Raw genomic sequence first — 17,191 nt, forward strand, 5'->3', positions numbered from 1 at the left:
TTAGGAGGTGAATGTGAGTAGGAAAAAGAACCTGAGCCAGGTGCTCTTTGATGAACCACTCCTAGATGACAATATACACATTTGGGCTGATGTCACTAAGGTGGATCCCTCTTTTACTATTCATAGAGGGAAAATGAGGTTTCAGCATCCATTCAATGAGTTTGGACAGAAGCGGGCTTGGGCTTCTTCCTCATGGTGCATGGAGGAAGCTCCAGGTGGAAGTGGCTCCTAGTGGCCATCAAAGCAGACTCTAGTGGACACAATGTCACAGATGTGGTGCCCTCTATTCCTGACTATATCAAGATGCAGCTCCCACCTCGGTTTTGATGCCAAGGCTCAACATTTTTCAAGATAAAAATCTCTGTACAATCAACAAACAGACACTCTGGTATAAATGCCCTGGGGCTCCACTGATGTGTCAAAGTTCTGCATCTTTTCAGAAAGGGTTTATAAATACAGGACTCAATGGAATTCAAAGACAAGCTCCACCCACCCCCCCACGCCCAAATTTGAAGGGAAATAAGCCCAAATCCACTTACGTTTTTGCTTCTTCTCTTGTTGCATATGTGACGTTGACAACGGCAGTTTCTGTGTCTGTGTTGACTAGGAAAGAAGCAAAAACTACATTGTCATAGAAAAAAAAAAAGCTGCCACCCTCTGGCTAATGTAAATAAACTTATTTAGAGAAAAATGCACAAAAAAACCTCACTGCCCTATCTCTTAGAGTTACTTGAATCTCTATCTTTATTCATGTGCATTCATAGGAATTTGTAATCAACTGTATATACACATTTGTAATCAATTGTATATACCACTCAAAACTGCATTTTCACTAATTTTATCAACATTTTTGCACATGTATATGTATATGCACATTTTCTTTGGATTTTTCATTTTTAATGCCTTCATAAAATTGCAGCAAATAAATCTGCCATGACTTTTGCCTAACCATTCCTTAACTGTTGACAAATGGGTTATTCTCAGTATTTGCTATTCTGACTAGTGTTGATAAAAATCACCACTGTGGCAAATATCACTTGATTTGTGCTCTTCTGAATTATTTTTTTAGGGTAATTTAGAAAGAAAATCATTGGTAAAAGAACATAATGCTTTTTAATGATTGTTTTCAGATTATTCTCCTAAAAGTTTGTATCAATTTATTGTACCACTATGAGTTTTGTTATAATTTGCATTTATTTAAAAATAACTGGATATATGTATAAAATAATAAGAAGTATTTTAATTTTAATTCTTCATTCATGGATAAGGTTGAACTATTACTATTTTTGTTCCCCTCTGATAGATCTCCTTGACTGACTGTGTGAGTTAAATCTGGTAACTGCGTACAATGAATAAAGAAAGTTGACAATTCCAACCCACTTGACTGAAGAGAACACAGAAATTCTAAGAGTGGTTAATAAGGGATCACTCTTGTGAGTTGCTTTATCTTGATTCATAATTGCCTGCCTCTTCTTCCAAAGTCAGACATAAAAAATGAATTCAAACAGCAAGACAAAACTTTCTCAATCTAAGTCAGTAAACTTAAACCAAAAATACTGGTTTCCCCAAAACCAGTAAACATAACTAAATCACATCCTCCCCCACTAAAACATTTAAGCTATTGGGAGACTTGGAATTAACAACATTAAGGTGAGGATAATTCAAGAAAACCACAATAGAGGTGCTTTTCAAAATAATAATAAAACCCTATAGTACAGGGATCCTTAATCTTTTATTATTATTATTATTATTTTTTGCGGTACACGGGCCTCTCACTGTTGTGGCCTCTCCCGTGGCGGAGCACAGGCTCCGGATGCGCAGGCCCTGTGGCCATGGCTTACAGGCCTAGCCGCTCTGCGGCATGTGGGATCTTCCCAGACTGGGGCACGAACCCATGGTCCCCTGCATCGGCAGGCGAACTCTCAACCACTGCGCCACCAGGGAAGCCCTTTAATCTTTTTTTAAAAAAACATTTATTTATTTGGCTGTGCTGGGTCTTAGCTGCGGCATGCAGGATCTTCGTTGTTGCATGCAGGCTCTTTGTTGAGGCACGGGGGATCTAGTTCCCTGACCACGGATCGAACTCACGCCCCCTGCATTGGGAGCCTGGAGTCTTATCCACTGGACCACCAAGGAAGTCCTGGGATTCTTAATCTTGAATCCATGTTAGAGCTTCAGGAATTCTTTACTCACCCTCCCCACTTCCCTGCAAATATTCAAATTTGTGGGTATGTGGATTTTTCTGGCTTATAATTTCCATATGATTCTCAAGAAGGTTAAAGACCACTGTTATCCAATAACTTCAAAGTAGCTGCAGCCCTTATGGGGAGGGGAGGCATAATCCTCAGGAAGGAACTGCCACTGAGATTTACGTGTCACCGGTGCTGAGCCCAGCCCTTGCCTTGGCCTGGGGGTATTCGTTTTGCTCTCTAATACACAGAGAGGTCCTCATAGTGCAAAATAGAGAATGTGCAGCCCACAACCATCCTCTTTCGGTGCTGACACACTGAATGCTACGAGGCCTCATATCTGCACTTCATAGTGCTACAGATGAGGCTGAAGACTCCAAAACGGGAGAAAGGCTGGCTTTGAACCTCCCGAATAAAGCTATCCACTAGAAGTCTCAGATTCTCAGATTTTGTTCTACTCCTTAGTCATATTCTGTTCTTGAAAGACATCTGTCTTCAGGAAATCAGACCTGTGATTCTGGGAAAAACTGAGCTCCATTCAAATACTTTATTTCATTGGACATGAAAGCTCTCCTTAAAATCCTACTGAAAAACAAAACAACACCCCAGCACTTCTATCCGTAGCTGTGAGGCAGCTAGAAACTGGGTGCTCTCGGGGCACAGGTGCCATTGGAGCTGTGAACTGCCCCCAGGGACCTGGAGTATTTCTTCCTTGCATGGCACTGTCCTAAGTTTAACAACATGGTTTTAGTTAGTACCTTCTACAGGTTCATGTCTGGAAGGTCATCCTGCCTACTAAATCCATTCCTTATTAGAATGTCTTCTTTTCCATTCGAGGGAAATAACAAGAACTGAGAAAACAGAATCCTTGTAAATCATGTCTTCCTTCTGAGCTCTTTCCCTTCACCTTTGGTTATGGGCAGTCAGCAGTATGAAACTGACTAATAGTATTCTTAATATTCAGGAGTGGAGAGCATCTGAATAACTACTGCTTTAAAACTATTATATTAATTATACTGGTGGATAGAACAGATTGCATATGAGAAAATGGATTCTCTGTAATTTTTCCTAAGTGAACTTTAACGATTATGTATGACTCCATTGTCTGTAAATAGTTATTCAGGTTCTCTCTGGGTGCCCCAACTATTCAGTGATACAGGAAGGGTAAATTTATTCTCCCCATTATACACATGTGGAAACTGAGCCAATAAGGTTAAGTGACTTTTACAAGGGCTCACAGTCAGTAAGTGACTGAATTCATAGTCTGCTTTCTAGGTCAGTGCAAAAATAATCTTTATCACATGTTACTGCCTGTCCTATCAGGAGCTTAGAATCTACTTTTCAGGGACTCTTAAATAGCTACATAAGGTATCAGCTGAGGTACCCTTTTTTTTTTCTTTAAAAATCATAGCACTTCATGTTTTAGAAGACAAAAATAAGGGCGGCAGGAAAAAGAATATATGTTTTCTGGGGATTTACAGCATTGTTCCTAAGACAGAGGCTCTCAAATGAGTACACACAAAAATCACTTGGGGGTGCTTGTTGAACATACAGATTCATGACTTCTTCCCCCATAGAGTCTTAATTTGTAGGTCTGTCTACAGTGAGCCCTAGGAATCTGCATTTTCCCAAGCACTCCAGGCGATTCTGGGGTAGGAGTCCTACACCTCGAGAAACACTCAGTCCAAGATATTAGGGCTATGTTATTCTTAACCGGGAAGAGGAAAGCTGTAATAGTGTAAATCCAGTTACTTCCAAGTGAATTAAGCTTCCCCCACCCTGACAGCATTTGTCCAGTGCTTGAGTACGTTAAAGAGTATAAGAAAAATAGCCTGAAAACCATTCTTTGAAAAAATCGATATAGACAGATGGGTATAGACATCTCTCACATACAGATATACAAACATACACTCTAGGAAGCTTGCTTCAAAGGAATTTGAACTTATTATTTGTCCTTGGATTTGACCCGACCTATAAGAAATAACAGGTAACATCCCTCTCAAAATTCAATAGGCTAATTTCGTCACTTATTACCTTGTTCGACATTCTCCACTGTCCCATACTGAGCCAAAAGTCCATCCAACACCTGAAAAAGAAGCTTTGCTGTCAGAATTTCAGGTCTTCCATAAAAGCAGCTAGAACTGAATAAATGTACAGGACTTTCATTTGCTTATTGGCTCTCAAGTAATCTGTTCACTGAGGAAACACAGCAGAGCTTCGGAGTCTTAGTAATTGTTAACAATCACGTTCATCATGATGGTTGGAACGCACTTGCTGCTTTTGAAATGAGAAGCAGAATAATGTACAAAGATCACTTCGCCTTTCTGGAAGATTTAACCTTCTTCCTTCAGTTTTCCTTTAGGGATCTCCTTATTTTACAAAGTAATGAGATATGTATATGTTCAAAATTTTTCCACAATGAAAATTTTTTTTCTTAAAGGAATAAAGACATTAGACAAAACATTCTGTTTCCTTTAAGGCTATTTTGATTTTGTTTGGGTTGGGGAACATGGGGCAGTATGTTTTTCAATAATGCAGTAAAGCCACTCCTCATATTCTAGCTTATTTTATTTCAAGGTAACAATCTTGTAAGAAGTTTTACAACTCCGAAAATATGTCTTAACTGTTATTCATAGCAACTAATTCAAAATAAACAAAAAACTTGCTCAAACTAACAAAGAACCTTCTATTCTTATGGGTTTTCCATTTATTTTATTTTTCCCCACATCGTAATTTAGAAAGGTAAAAATCTTTTATAAAATCATGGGGATAAAAATCACAAGCAAGGTATGTATTTTGTTTCACAGTTTGTCTGTTGATGCTTGGTTTCTGAGAAGACAGAACATAAGGGATCAAAGTGCACATCCTGCACAACGAAAGGGACAAATCTGACCCCAAACTCAGGGCAGATCATGCACATTAAGAGCACTGAAGAAGGGAAAGTCTGAGGACCTCTAATTCCTAAATGTGAAAGGGAACTATAAAAAAGGGAGAAAATCCCTTGTTAAACCATTAAAAAATAAAATGAGGAAAGAGAGCAGGAAGATAATAAATATAGAAATGACATTGGCCTACCTCCCACTGCAGGTGAGGAGGGATGTTTCGAATCTGAATTTTCCTGCTCCTGTAAAAGATAAAAGCACAGACACAACAAACAGGCTTAAGACCACAGTTTGAGTTTACTTTCTCACTATGTTCACCAAGACACCAGCAAGGGATTTTGATTGTGAATCAAGAACATCTTGTTTTAAGCCATTCGTCAATTTCTCCCTTTATGTCTGTTAGTATTTGCTTTATATATTTAGGTGCTTCTATATTGGGAGCCTAAATGTTAATGAGTGCAATATCCTCTTCTTGTATTGATCCCTTTATCACTATATAATGCCCTACTGTATAGCACAGAGAATTACACCCAACATTTTGTAATAAGCTATAATGGAATACAATCTGCAAAAAAAAAAAAAACCACACACACACACAAAATGAATGACTATGCTGTACACCTGAAACTAATGCAATATTGTAAATCAATTATACTTCAATTAAAAAATTAAAAGAAGAAAAAAAAAGAGCAGCTTGTTTTAAAACTTTCAATTAGGGATTTCCCTGGTGGCACAGTGGTTAAGAATCCGCCTGCCAATGCAGGGGACACGGGTTCAATCCCTGGTCCGGGAAGATCCCACATGCTGCGGAGCAACTAAGTCCATGCACCACAACTACTGAGCCCACGTGCTGCAACTGCTGAACCTGTGTGCTGCAACTACTGAAGCTCGTGCTCGGCCTAGAGCCTGTGCTCCTCAACAAGAGAAGCCACCGCAATGAGAAGCCTGCATCACAATGAAGAGTAGCCCCAGCTCGCATCGCCGCAACTAGAGAAAGCCCGTGCGCAGCAATGAAGACCCAATGCAGCCAAATAATAATAATAAATAAAATAAAACACAGCTGTTTTAAACAAATAAATAAAACTTTCAATTACTTTGAGGAATAAAATAAAGAACAAACCCAAGAAGTCTGAACAAGCTAAAGAAACAGGTTAGTTAGATGCAAATCTGCCTTTTCAATTTCCTACCAAAATAGTTAGAATTTAAATTGCCACACATGTTCTAATTGTAGAATTATTCCCTTCCTTCTCAACATACATAGTCCTGCAAGTGACCCTACCCCAAAAGGTACCTAGGCTCAAACATGAGAGATGGAATACATACACAGTAGGTTTAAAGAGGATCTTACCTAACAATGCAGAACTTCCTTTTCAAAAATTATTTTTATTTCTAATAGGTAATACAGTCCTAATTCAAAAATCAGGACACTTTAAAGAGGTATTCCATGAAAAGTCTTACTCGTTGCTTGTGTAGCCTTCAGTTCCTTTATGCAAATACTAGTAAATACAAATATACAATCCTATTTTCACCTTTTCTTATAGAAATCTTTGCATATTCTGCACACTCACTGAATCTTGTTTTTTTCACCTAACAGTAATGTCCTGAAGATCTTTCTACATTGGTAGATAGAGAACATCCTCATTCTATTTTACACTACTTGGAGGTACCAAATATCCATCCCCTATTGATGGATATTTGGGCCTTCTGCTGCCTTTTTATTCAGAAGATTTTTCTTTTTTTCTAAGATATCTGATAACTTTGAGTGATTTAGATCATTTCTTGTTTTTACTTAAGCGTTAAAATTAGATAGAAAGAAGAATAGAAATACGAAGATAAGAATTTTTCTATCTTTGGAGAATATGTTAGATCCCAGAAAGAAAACACAAATCAGCATTTAAATATTAGAAAAGGTCATTTCAATGGAAGGGCTTGGCACTGAAATCCCATAAATACCGCCTTTGGGGGTTGCAAGAGAAGAGATGTGGTGGCCAAAGTGTAGCCCCATTACTTTTCCTTTCCTTCTTGTGTAAGAGGTATCAAATAGTTGCTATATGCAGCCACACATTTCTCCATGGCTTTAATCTGGGCAATAGCCACAGAAAGAAATGTTACAATTCATGCAGAGAGGAAAAAGGAGAGAGACAGAGAAGTACACAGACAGGGGAAACAACAAACAAATAATGAAGGAACTGAGGGGCTCCTGTTTCCTCTGATCTTTTTTTTTAAATTAAGGGGGACCCCATCCCTCTGTTCTAGATCCCATATACTACTTCTGTCCTGTTTTGTTTTTAAAAAATGAGAATGCATTCATGCTTTACCAGAGCTGCCTAAATGACTATACAAGCCATTCCGTAGAACCTCTAATCTTGTGTCAGGATAGGAAGGCGAAAAAAGAACCAGGAACTAATTTCTGCTTCTGTGCTATGAAGGCTCATTCCTGACACTGCCTTTGGCAAGAGTTCATAATAAAACTGCTGACACCATCCCATACAGTGGCTACATGGAATGCTCCACAAAGGATGTCACAAGCCTAACTATTTATAGAAAAGGCATCGTAATTTACAAGAAAATTGAATATTTCTAAAGAAGAATATTTTTGTTATCTCCAAGTATAAATAAACATTGACTACAACTGCTAAGCAAGAATTTATTGATAGAAATCCTATGGGAAGAAACTTCTGCATAGACACTAAGGTTTGAATAGAGGAAGATACTGTTGCATTGTTATGACAAAGAATGCAAATAATCTAAATATCCACAAGCAGGGAGATGAATAAGTAAATCATAGTAGAGCCATAATACTGAACATTATACAGCTGTTAAAAAGAATGAAGTAGGGCTTCCCTGGTGGCGCAGCGGTTGAGAGTCCGCCTGCCAATGCAGGGGACGCGGGTTCGCGCCCCGGTCCGGGAAGATCCCACATGCCGCGGAGCGGCTGGGCCCGTGAGCCATGGCCGCTGAGCCTGCGCGTACGGAGCCTGTGCTCCGCAACGGGAGAGGCCACAACAGTGAGAGGCCTGCATACCGCAAAAAAAAAAAGAATGAAGTAGACATGTATCCACGGTCATAGGACACTCTTCAAGGCATAATGTTATAAGATGACCGCTAATTACAGATTAGGTTTGATCTGTTTTTTAAGAGCACAAAACTATACGTCATTAAGTGTATATATATGTAAATGCACAGAAAAAGGTAGCTACAAACATTTGGTTGGTAAAACGGGACATGTACTTTTTATTTTAGCTGCTTCTGTCTTGCTTGCTTTTTTAAAAAATGACATGTTCACGTCTCATGTCTCACTTACTTTAAAAAATTAACACTTAAAACTCCTACTAGGGCTGCTTTCATGAATCGAAAAGATTCATTTCTTTAAAGTATCCTGGAACCTGCTTTTAAAAAAAAGAGAAAAACCCTCTTATTTTCTCCGTAATTATCAACAGGTTAGGTATCCTTCTTGAAATCTTATTTAGCGAAGTATTAATTTGTTTGGCAAACCCCTTTGTTCACAGGGTGTAAATAAATAATCAAACTCTGCCCAGTCCAGATGATCCCGAATCCTAACTGAATGGGTCTAAAACAATGATGCTTCCCTGTAATATCTGGTGTGAGGACTGCACATCAGGCAATCAGTTGAGTAACTGGAACGTTCATTAAGCAGGATTCTCTAACAAGCTAGTGTGTCGCATCTCTAATTTTAGACCAGGATTTTAACCCAGGAACGAAATTTTAACCCAGAAACGAAAAGGGGAAATGGAGATCACTGCAGTAGAACCCATTCAACTGGAGTTCAGTCAGGTCATCTGGGAGAACATCCTGAGAGACTGTCTTTCAGGATCAGGGGTGACCAGGATCTTTGGGATCTGTTAACTTCCATGACATCGTCTGGACACTGTGCCTGCTCGTCAGGGCACCCAAGATGCCCAACCCCTTTTTCCCTGGGAGGGATGTCTGTGTGCTCTTCAAAACCCAGCTCATACTTGCAGACAATTCCAGGGCATCTCCAAGAAAGAGTTGTTTCTATGCACTCTTAAGTTTTTATAACAGCTCCCTCTTTGCTATAATCACTTATCTGCTGGCGCTGGTCCTCTCCTCACTAGATTGGAAATTTCCTCAAGGACAGGCTTCTTGTTTACTAGTCTCCTGTCCAGCAAGAGGCCAAGCGCATAGCAGAAGAGGAGAACATGGAACTCTGGGGTCTGGGAAAAGCACTGCTGTTTCTGGCTGTTGTCTGTTTATGAGGCGGACCTTCCGGACCCTAACTGGAGGGCACAGGCTGTCCTTTTCTCCTTTGCCAGGTAGTAAAGGGGAGAGGGAAGACTTCTTTCCCCTCTTTCCTTTAGAGAAGAAACCCAGTGCTCAGCTCAGTTTCGAACAACAAATGTGGATCTTTCTCCCTTTGAAATCCATAAAAGTGTGCCCTGCTTGCAAACAAGCCCAATTTACACAATAACTTAGGAAAGTGATTGGTTTTAAGAAAACAGTTCTTCCTTCCTTAAAAATAAAAAAGAATAACCTCACCGTTCCTTTTGTTTAAAAAAGAAATCAAGCTTCTCTAAAAATACACAATTGACATTTCTCATCCTTTCCACCCAGAACCATTACAGCCAGCTCCTAGCTGGCCTGCCGTCTGTCTTACTTTCCCCTCCTCTCCCATCCTTCCCACACTTAGTGACTTTCTAAAACACAAATATGACTGGTTGCTTCTGCCTTCTTTGAATGACTCCCTGTCACCACATCCAAATTCCCATTCATGACCCTGTTACTGTCCCGTTCCCCATCTCTTTATCTTTAAACCCTCTTGCCCCAGCAACTGCTCTAAACTTTGGGCTCTTATCCTTCCATCCAAAATAATTTGTCACACCTGTAGTTTATATGCGTGCCAGGTCTGAGCCTTCAACATGCTCAGTCCACCTTAAAAACAAGAGTAAACAAAGGCAGTAAGGAATATGATTTCGATTTTTAAAAAAATTTTAACTGAAAACAGAATAAGACCTGCAGTCAAGCTATTAACATAGACACATAGGCTCTCTCCCCAAGGCTCTGGGATTCAGGAACTCAGAATTTCCCACTTTCATATTCAAGTAAGTGCGTTCAGTGGAAAAGAGCAAGTAGTTCAGTCTCTACACATCCAGGAAAAGAATAATATAGCCCAACAGCTATTCTGCTTGGCTGAGGAACTGGCCACTTTGATGGATTCTATATTCTGGTTAATTGGTGACAACAGTATACACGTGTAGACTATCAAATCTTAACTACAAACAAAAAAAAACTTAACCACAGCTCACCTAAGGCTCTTCAACGTGTAAGTGCCTCAGGGTACTTTTCATGAATATGTTATTTTCTTTGTACTGTAGACGCCCAGAGGAAGTGGAAAGCTCTGAGTGAACTTCAGATAAAACTAGATGTCCACTGTTATGAATTTCAAGGACCTGGCAGAAGTTACTGTGTACGGTAGAATCTGTTGCTTAAAATATCTGGGCAATCAGCTGGGTAAGTAAAATCATATTTAATTGTCAAGGAATCTCTTATTTTGAAGAATCACCCCACATCTGTGTGTGTGTGTGTGTGTGTGTGTGTGTGTGTGTGAAACGCCTGTTTGCTTGTGAGGTGGATAATGCCATAGTTTTTAAGCATACGGTCAATTAACCACAAGTCTGAACTCTAGCCCAGGCACTGACCATGCTGGGGGGCCTGAGTAGGGAAGACTTAACATATATTGTGGACTCCCACCTCATAGGATCTCAGATTCCATTTGAAAATTAGGCAAGCTAAGGATCAGAAGACGTCCGGGAAAACTGTGGGCAAGAGAAGCAACAGAGGAAGCAAAAGGATCCTATAAGAGAGTCCTTTGGGGTTCAATGCGAGATCCTACCCAACTAGGTCCCATCTGTTTCCATAGCAATTTTGAGCTCCATCAGATGACACTGTGGTTTTATTCTTGCAAGGAAATCAAACCACCATGGAATGTGCATTATCTAGAGGCAGGTGTGCTAACCGACTCCAAGGGCAGTGGCTGAGCCAAGGCTGAAACCACCAGAGCTCTTGGCCACGCCCACTCCTCTAGTGCTATAATCAGATTCTCCTGCATCCCATGTCCTCATTAGTAAGTGTTTGAGGCACTTTCTTTCCTTCCCATTCCTCATTAGTTCTAAAAGTTCCCCTTAAAACTTCTGGACATTCTGTACAAGGGACATCCTGTGCTAAATTGAACTAGGACCTAGGGCTAGCAATGAATCAGGGAAGCAAATGAATCACCAGTGATAGCCTCGGCCAATCTTCTATTCAGCACTCAGCTGCCTTTTACAGTAATCCCCTCCCCCACCCGCCTCATTCTTTCTCTCCTTTCTCTCACACACATACACACAGAGGACACAGGGCATGACTTAATCAATGAAACTAACTGTTGTCACTTTGTTACAAAATTATTAAGAACAACTGCATCTGCCGCTATGGAATCTAAAATAAATGTATTATAACAGTTATTAGAAAACCAAATGCTTTCCACATAAAAACTGTTGAAAAGTGGGGCTTCCCTGGTGGCACAGTGGTTGAGAGTCCGCCTGCCGATGCAGGGGACATGGGCTCGTGCCCCGGTCCGGGAAGATCCCACATGCTGCGGAACGGCTGGGCCCATGAGCCATGGCCGCTGAGCCTGCGCGTCTGGAGCCTGTGCATCTGGAGCCTGTGCTCCGCAACGGGAGAGGCCCGCGTACCGCAAAAAAAAAAAAAAAATGTTGAAAAGTGAAAAAGAGGTTTGGGGTTTTTTATAAGGAGAAAAACATGTGATCAGAGTAAAGTCCTTGTGAATATTAACAGTGTTATGGGCCAAATCATATAAGGATTAAATCAGATATTATTGTGGTGCCCTGTTGCAAAGGGTTTGAGCCAGGAGAACTGTAGTTATGAACTCAGTAAATTCCCTTGCTCTATAAACTCAGGTCCGCAAAACCATAAACCCCCAAGTGGCCTGAACACACTCATGTTTCATGAGAATTCAGAGACAGGACCTCTTGAAAGTCTACTGCTTGAATATCACAGAAAAGAAATCAGTGAATATGATAAAGCAATAGTCTGAGACTTTGTAACTTACTCATTTACCTCCGAGCCCCTCTCAAAGAGGCCTTGACTTTTTAAGAGGTTGCCAACACAATTCCAGACTTCCCTCTTGAGGAAAACATCAGGAATTCTTAATTGTTCTTGAAAGAGGTAGAAGGAGAAAAGTAATTAGATAATGATGAGATGTTCATGAGAAGACAGGTCAGGCTGCTCCACCTGGGCAAGATGGTGAAGGAGTTTCCCTAGTGGGTCAGGTACAATGAGTACAATTTGCATTAAATGACCATTGAGTTTCATTCCAACTGCAGGATTCTACAAACCCTTTAGAAGGGTTAAAATCACCTCCTGTTAAAAGGAATCAGTATGCTTGACTGTAGGTTGAAACCACCATACACTGTTCTAGTAAAGTAGATAATCACATTCCTCAGATATTCAATATTTTAGCTCTTTAAAAAGGAAGTCAATATTTACAATTTCTCTTTTTTGATTCGTATTCAGTTTTTAGTGAAGGGGGCTCCTTTTACTGAAGTAGTGGTAAATAGAAATATTTGAACTGAAGGAACACTTAAAAAATCTAAATAATTATTCAGGGAAAATATTTTTCTTTGTCAAACACATCTTCAGTATTTTAAAATAAAGCAAAAAAAAAACCTGACATAGGAAAACCATGACCAGTCTTACCAAGGTTTGTGTACAATTTCCTACAGATAACACCATCTTTCCCATCTACCATACTACTCGTTAACTCATTTTGTGACAATAGAGAATGAAATACAGTTTTAGCTCTAGCTTTACCAGAATTTCTCCATGGGCTTCATTGAACACTATTTCTTTCTCATCCTTCAAGTTATTTTATTTGATGAGTTTATTAATGTTTCAGAGAGACACCCAACACATTCATCACACTGTTTCTAGCAGGAAGCTTTCCCCAAACCACCACTATTATTTACATTAATGGGTGCTAAGCATCCCATTTAAGCCTTACCACTCCCCTATGAAGTAAGGATTGTTATCCTCACTTTCAGATAAGTAAACTGAGGTACTGATGAATCCCCTGTCCAGTCTCACAGCTGGGAGCAATATTTTTGACCGCGGTCTACAAGTTTAAACCTTTGCTCTTAAAATGTCACTCGAATTGTCATGTCAAGTCACCAACGACAAAATTTACATTTCATGTATATACTTCAGTTCAATGAATTTTGGACAAGATGTACCACCTCAGGCAAATGCTAGGAAAATGAGTCTTAGGAATAGATTTCCAGGTTTTCCCTCTCACTGTCAACCTCATTGTAGACTCTGACCAAAAACATCTCTCCCAGGAAGGGTTATTTTGGAAATTTCACTATAGTGGTTCACCCTTTGCTCCTCAGAAGATGTATTTAATATAAATGCCCTTCAGAGAGGGCAATAAAGGTATTAATTAGTGAACTCCTTCACAGGGTCAGCTGACTCCTGACTCCTGGTTGACAGCTCTCCTGGCCCAGGACTGGGAGCTGTGTCTGCCTGCGAGCCTAATAAGCCTTTGCTCGTCATCACTGGCTCCAGTCAGCACTGTGCTGAATCTCATGGGGCAGGATAGAGTTTGAGAACCCTCCCCAAAATATGGGTTGCTGAATGGAGAAGGGCGGGGTGAATCCCAGACAGGAGACAAAGTTCTCAGAAGGAAAGGACATTCAAGTGTGCCTGAGTACAAACAGGCATTTGGATTCAGGAGGGTGGGATCTTGAGAGGTAAGGCTGAGTCTTTGTGAGTGAAGATCTCAAAGTCAGCTTCCATCTTTTTAAGATCTGAACCATGTAAGAATTGAAAGCATTTTATTGTGCTGTTATGAAGGTGCCAGTTAACAAAACCAAACTGTGTTTCTCTTCTTTTTTTAAAAATTTATTTATTTATTTCTGGCTGCGTTGGGTCTTCGTTGCTGCACGCAGGCTTTCTCTAGTTGCAGCGAGTGGGGGCTACTCTTCATTGTGGTGCGCGGGCTTCTCATTGTGGTGCGCGGGCTTCTCATTGTGGTGGTTTCTCTTGTTGCAGAGCATGGGCTCTAGGCACATGGGCTTCAGTAGTTGTGGCATGTGGGCTCAGTAGTTGTGGCTCGTGGGCTCTAGAGCGTAGGCTCAGTCGTTGTGGTGCACAGGCTTAGTTGCTCTGCGGCATGTGGGATCTTCCAAGACCAGGGCTCAAACCCGTGTCCCCTGCATTGGCAGGTGGATTCTTAACCACTGCGCCACCAGGGAAGCCGCAAACTGTGTTTCTAATGAAGTGATTAGTTACCCGTATAAGGCCCTCAATTCATTATCTGTAATTAAGACTAACCAGGGTAAAAACAAATATTTACACATCATATTTTGAGCCCTGACAAAAACATATATAAACTTGATGCAACACAAGTTACAATTTGAGTACATAAATGTTTTACTTGTGTGGTGCAGGGTAAATACAAAACCATCTTTATAAAGGAAAATGAAGCCACATGCCTCGTCACCAACAACTGTGCCATCCTTTCAGCATCTCTCCAATTCATTTTCAAATAACTATTTTCTTGAGTTCTCCAAACAGCACTCAACTCTGTCCTTTTCCTTTTTTTTTTACTTGTGCCTTTTTCATTTTTTCCCTCCTCAGCTCAAGTAGCATCTGGAATAGAGCAGGTGCTCAGCAATCAGCAAATTCACCAGGAGCATGTGTTGCTGACAGCTGGCTTCTTTTTCCTGGCACACTCCACCCCATATTCTGTGTTCCAACTATAAGAAGAACACGTGATTAGTGAAGACACTGACTGGTCTTCAACCCAGCCAATTTCTTTCACTCCAGTCTATGCTTATCAGCTCAAGGCAACAGGCTGTTGACTGGAAAATGCAGGGGAAGACATTTCCCGACACAGTAGCCACTGCAAACCCTTCCTGTGATTGGATGTAATGACTCATGTGGAGGTGCTGTTTCTTCCCTGAAGACAACAAGTACAATGGCATGCCCTGACATACTGAAGAAACAGTTTCACAATTAACAAAAATTCAAGCCAGAAGCTGTGAGTCCACAATGTCTGGGAATGAGTGATAAACCAACAGCCATTTTACTTCTGAAAAGAAGGAACTACTCCCAGCAGTTATAAAAGACTTTGATCTTATTCATTATAGTCAGGATGATTAAGAAAAATTAAGTTCATCTCTAATATAGCTCTAAATCCCAAGTAAGCAGAGAAAGGGAGGAGAGAACTCCTTCCCCATGCTGTGTAAATCAAATAGCATTCACCATCTCACACAAAAGGAACATCTCACCCACACTGAAGGTTAGGTACTATGAACAATCCGAACTACCCATACCCAAATGTTCTGACTGGAGGTTAAATACTGGACATTTCAGGGCTTCCCTGGTGGCGCGGTGGTTGAGAGTCCGCCTGCCGATGCAGGGGACACGGGCTCGTGCCCCGGTCCGGGAAGATCCCACATGCCGCGGAGCGGCTGGGCCCGTGAGCCATGGCCGCTGAGCCTGTGCTCCGCAACGGGAGAGGCCACAGCAGTGAGAGGGCCGCGTACCGCAAAAAAAAAAAAAAAAAAAAAAAAAATACTGGACATTTTATCTCATTTGGGAAATAAGATGATTTCTAAGATTAAACCAAAAGCTTTTCCAAATTCATTTAACAGATGTTCACTAAGCACCTGTTACTAGCCATGCACTTGTTTTAGGCTCTGGGGTATAGTAGTGAACAAAAGTGTCCGCATGCTGCTTATATTCTAGGGAATAAACAAACAGAAAAGACAACACTGACCTCAGCAACCCTAAAACTCTCTAATTAATTTCAATAAAGCATGTACTTTCCATGTTTAATGCAACATGTACATTTCAATAAAGAATGTACTTTAGAGTTGGTCCCTTGAATCAATTATGTCCTCAAGGAAAAAGGCTATTCCTGCATTTTCTTAGTCATATTTTTAGGTTTCAGCTAGACATGAACCCAATGTCCTTTAACACCTGTTTCTGCACAGTATCCTTAAACTGTAATTGCAGGTAGTAAAGAGCATCACACAAGTCCTTGTTTCCAACCACCGTGGGGAAGTTAAAGCTGAGGAAGGCATTTCTGTGTATAACAGCAGTGGAACACCTGCACTGCCACAAAGGGGAAGCTCTCCTTCCCACCCGGGTCTGCCCCTTAGCACTTAACCCCCTGAGATTTCCTCTGCTACACAAAGGGGGAGCTCTGGAGAAAATAAGAGGACCAGAGGAAAAGTTATTTCTCAAAATTGGGAGAGGAGTCAGAAAAAACTTCTCAAACACCACCAATAAAAAAATAAAATCACAGCATGCAAAGAAAAACAAATCAGTGAATGTCTTCAATATCTCATAAAGTGCTGATGTAAAAACAAAGGAAAATCATTAGCTCTTAGAGCTAATGTTACATGATTTGAATACAATGAGACTTTTTAAAACCTAGAATTGCCAACTTTTTTTTTTTTTGAGCCATGCCACGCAGCTTGTGGGATCTTAGTTCCCAGACCAGGGATTGAACCCGGGCCCTCAGCAGTGAAAGTGCAGAGTCCTAACCACTGGACGGCAAGGGAATTCCCCTTTTTAAATTTATTTTATTTTATTGCCAAATAGCCAACTTTAAAAACAGACGAACTGGGGAAAGATGGCATATAAATTATTCTTGTATTTAAAAGGATTCATCGTCCTAATGAGGACTCATCTTAAGATATTTTTACATCAATTCTGAAATAAGACAAATTAGTAGGGAGATAACTGCAAATACACAAATTTGATTTATAACCAATTTTGAGAGACTAGACTTTTGCCTAGAGAAGTTTTTCCAGTGGTGCCGATCGAAATGCAAGATTCATATCCTTCTCAAACTATGCACATCCTATCCCTACCCCTGCAGCTCAACAGCTCTAACCTGGTGATGTGGACACAGCAGTCACTCAGGAAATCTGAGGAATGAATGAATGTACATGATAGCGTTAAGATCTCTGGCACTTAAAAGTAGAATTCCTCCCAGCTGTTGGTTCACACTCTCTTTTGAGTTCCCTGTCTCACAAAGACAGTAAACAGAGCATCTGTCTCAGTTGGTTC

General features: G+C 40.5%; 1 protein-coding gene across 9 annotated transcripts in view; it reads right to left on the bottom strand.

Annotated features, from left to right (window-relative positions):
• The window catches only part of IGF2BP2 (insulin like growth factor 2 mRNA binding protein 2), a 165,024-nt gene that overhangs the window by 43,424 nt on the left and 104,409 nt on the right, over positions 1 to 17,191 (bottom strand). For 7 of the 9 annotated variants that reach the window (XM_032631556.1, XM_032631554.1, XM_032631560.1 and 4 more), the window contains 3 exons: positions 5,265 to 5,313; positions 4,224 to 4,275; positions 540 to 603 (listed from right to left, as the gene is read on the bottom strand). In XM_032631556.1, the coding sequence (XP_032487447.1) occupies positions 540 to 603; positions 4,224 to 4,275; positions 5,265 to 5,313 (165 nt within the window). Of the gene's footprint in view, positions 1 to 539; positions 604 to 4,223; positions 4,276 to 5,264; positions 5,314 to 12,161; positions 12,268 to 17,191 lie in introns of all 9 variants that reach the window. The other 2 variants (XM_032631558.1, XM_032631559.1) reach the window with 1 other exon arrangement.

The sequence above is a fragment of the Phocoena sinus genome, chromosome 4 (genome assembly GCF_008692025.1).
Source record: "Phocoena sinus isolate mPhoSin1 chromosome 4, mPhoSin1.pri, whole genome shotgun sequence".
NCBI classification, from domain to species: Eukaryota; Metazoa; Chordata; class Mammalia; order Artiodactyla; family Phocoenidae; genus Phocoena; species Phocoena sinus.